General features: G+C 49.4%; 1 protein-coding gene across 1 annotated transcript; it reads right to left on the reverse strand.

Moving 5' to 3' along the window:
* Positions 1–2329: 2329 nt before the first annotated feature.
* Positions 2330–3295, reverse strand: LOC104346250 (olfactory receptor 52B2). The gene has a single exon (XM_009950945.2). The coding sequence runs from the start codon at positions 3278–3280 to the stop codon at positions 2330–2332; it is 951 nt and encodes a 316-aa protein (XP_009949247.1). The 5' UTR covers positions 3281–3295.
* Between the last annotated feature and the right edge of the window lie 276 nt (positions 3296–3571).

Genomic DNA, 3571 nt, shown 5'->3' on the forward strand with positions numbered 1-3571 from the left:
ATCTATGAATTTCAGAGAGTTGTTTTACTGCACTGAGTTCCCTGCGTGCATCTAGCCCGAGGCTGTGATCTAGCCCTACTCATCGCATGGCCCTGCCTTGTGTGACCGATCCTCTTGTCCTGGGACCGTGAGACTTCTCATTGCCATGCTGATGCTGACTGGGGAGTTTCTTGTGGTGTCTGCTTCTGCTGGGGGTGGTGAAATGAAGGATTTTCTGGCCGACAAGTGGGAGGTACTTCCAGACCGAAGTGAGGTCTGGCCTCAGCCCTTTGCCACCCCAGGAGAGCTTCAAAAATGTCTCTGGGAAATCCAGGCTGCCCAGGGATGCTTGGTTGTCCTAAGTGGGGGCTTCCCACCTTCCTCTCCCAACACGCTCTGCTCCAGCCGCTTCTCCTGGCCCTGTGACCTGCTGCTCCACCTTCTCCTTTCCACCTACCCAGCCCCAGGCTGCAACACCTCCAGAAAATTGCCAGAGCCGCCCTCTTTCCTCAGAAGCTCTCCATCACCTGCAGACTTGATGTGATTCTCTGTAATCTCTCTACAACTCCTTCCCCATAAATGGGAGGAATTTATGTGGGGGTTTGCCTTTTTTTTTTTTTTCCCCTGTTGGACAATGTCTCTGCTTGGCAATATTGCAACCAAATCAGAAACCAACAGGGGCCAAGGGGACCTGCTGAGCAGGAAAGCAAGTGTTCTTTCTAACACGAGCCTGCAGGAAGTTGTGTGTGAGCAATCCTTGTCCCCAGCAGCGTTGGGGTCCTGGGGTTTGGGGCAGGTAAGGAGCACATCCCAGCTGCAAAGCCCTTGGCTGGCTCTGGCTGCTCTCTGCAGCAGTGGAGCAGTGGGACGATGGGGTGGGTCAATCTGCAAGTCGAAATATGTACGCATTGCACGGCAGTGAAAGCCCTGAGATCTTTGAAAACTCTTAAATGCAAATCATCTGCAGCTGCAGATCTGAGAAAGTTCCTGTATTTATTGTTTTAATGTCTTCTTTTGAGACTCTTGGAGGGAAACTACTTCATTATTTGCCTATGGTAAAGCTTTAGTACCCGGCTTTTTCCTCAAGGCAAACATTTCCTGAGCATTTCCACCCTGACCGACAGCTTCACTGTCCACAGAGTAATTTTTTAATTATCTTTTTTTTTTTTTTTCAGTTGTTGCTCAGAAAACTTGTCTCAAAGTCCTTCTTTCTCCTGGTTATGGATATTTCTGTGTGACACCCCCCACCACCACATATGAATTTCCCACACTTCCTACATTAGTGTTCATACTAATCCATATCAACTTCCACTTGCTTCCAATTTTCATATTTTTTACAGCTGATTCACTTTCCTGTGCACATCAAAGACAGCAAGGTGTACCTGTCTGTCTGTCTGTCAGCTCCCACATAAGCTTTTCATTTTCTGGTTATTTTCTACCAAGTCTGACAGAGACGGAGCAATCATGGGGATATCAAGAGCCTCCAGGTTTAATGGGAACAGTCAGGTCTCTGGAGAAGTGAGATCCTGCCAGTGTCAGGCAGGAGGGAAAGGTCTGGAGGGGCTCAACCCACGGCTCATCATCTGGAGCTACGTGGGACGCAGAGCAGGGGAGGACAGACATTGATGCTCCCATTGCACAGGGAGGGTGTGCTCACCTGCATGGTCTTGAATGTGGCTCTTGGGAAGATGCAGAACCTTGAGCCACAACCCATTTTATAATAAATCACCTCTTTTGTGAAAACTTCTGGGTTTGGTTTTGTTTTCCTGAAAAAGATCTCATTTGGGGGCAGATCTCCAGCTATTACAGATTAGCAAGAATTCAGTGGTGCAAAGGGAGCAGTGCTGACCCTTGGCAGTAGGAAGGGCCAGTAAATTTTAAAGGATTGATTATCTTTATCTAGCTTGCACTGAAGAGGTCAGAGAAGCTTGAACTTCTTGCAGCTTGAATTGAAGTAATTCCTGCATTTAGTCCAACACAATATGTTTTTCTCAGCTTATGAAAAATGTTTGATATTTTCTGAAAACTTTTGAGATACAAGATAGAGAAACATGCACTCAATGGGGATTGGACGTGGCTGAGTCAAAGCAGAAAATATGCATCTCATCACCATGTAAGCCTAACCAGATTGCATCGGCCCGAATTCTGGTCTGTGGTTCCCCACTAATTTCCTCTTTTTCATTAGTGATGCAATTTAGTCTGAGGAAATATCTAGCAGGAAATCTGATCAGCAGTGACATTGGCCTGAGTCTAAAATAGGTAGGAAACTGGGTTATTTCACAGGCATACACTCTGTCCTCTGGTGCAGAGCCTTCCTCCATGCTTTCCTTTCAAAGGAAGAGCATCCCTGTCACCGCACTTGCCTGGTCCTGAAGAGTACTCGGGACAACTTCTCTCGGATGCGTTTGTTTTTCATAGTGTAGACAACGGGGTTCAGCACGGGTGGCAGGAGCACATAGAAATTGGCCAACAGGATGTGAACGTGGTGGGGGACGTTGTGGCCAAACCGATGAGTGAAAAATGAGAAAAATGCTGGTGTGTAGAACACGAATATAACGCAAGCATGAGAGCTGCAGGTGCCAACGGCCTTGAGCTGGGCATCCTTGGACGAGAGCCTGAAGACAGCCTGGAGAATGAGGACGTACGATATCCCGATGAGCACAATGTCCAGGCCCGGGGACAGAAGGGTGGTGGCAAAGCCGTACCAGATGTTAACGGAGATGTCGGCGCAGGCCAGCCGGGCGATGCCCATGTGCTCGCAGTAGGTGTGCGGCATGACGTTGTGTCCGCAGTACGGCAGCCTCCGAAGGAGGAATATTGTTGGGAACATCACACAAAAGCTCCTGGCTATGGCAGCCAGCCCTATCTTGGCTACCGCTGAGTGCGTGAACACGGTCGTGTATCGCAGGGGGTTGCAGATGGCCATGTACCGGTCGAATGCCATGGCCAGCAGGATGGTCGACTCTGCAATGAAGCTCAGGTGCGTGAAGAACATCTGGGTAAGGCAGGCGTGGAAGGACATCTCCTTGGAAAGGGACCAGAATATGCTCAGGGCTTTGGGCACTGTGGAGGAGGATAAGACGAGATCTGCCGCCGCTAACATGGCGAGGAAGAGGTACATGGGCTCGTGGAGGCTTCGCTCCGTCAGAATGACGAACAAGAGGACGAAGTTGCCGAGGAGCGCCGCGATGTACATCAGGCAGAACGGGATGGAGAGCCAGGTGTGCAGGTCCTCCAGGCCCGCCATGCCCAGCAGAAGGAAGGAGGCAGGCTGCGAGCTGTTCTGGTTGAGAGCCTCCATGGGGGACGATGTCTCAGCTAGTTTGGCCTCCCTTCCCTGTAAGTGAAAATAAGGGAAGAAGTGAGGAGCACAGTTCATAATACAGAACAACCCACCTGAGTTTCCCTAGACCACTTTATTTCTCTGGATCCCAAAGCGCTTTTAAAAAATCACTCCCCCCACATCGGGGAAGCGTGCTTGAGATACGGACTCCAAATCAAGTAATCAATGAAATTAAAATGGGTAATTCACAGACTCAGATATTGAAATCCAGCGAAGGGACTTAGCAAAGCTCACAAGCTTGGCCAAGGA

The sequence above is a fragment of the Leptosomus discolor genome, chromosome 1 (assembly GCF_034619465.1).
Source record: "Leptosomus discolor isolate bLepDis1 chromosome 1, bLepDis1.hap2, whole genome shotgun sequence".
Classification (NCBI taxonomy): Eukaryota; Metazoa; Chordata; class Aves; order Leptosomiformes; family Leptosomidae; genus Leptosomus; species Leptosomus discolor.

Excerpts from the sequence above, each read along its gene's own strand:
- LOC104346250 (XM_009950945.2), bottom strand. The coding sequence starts at position 3,280 with ATGGAGGCTCTCAACCAGAACAGCTCGCAGCCTGCCTCCTTCCTTCTG.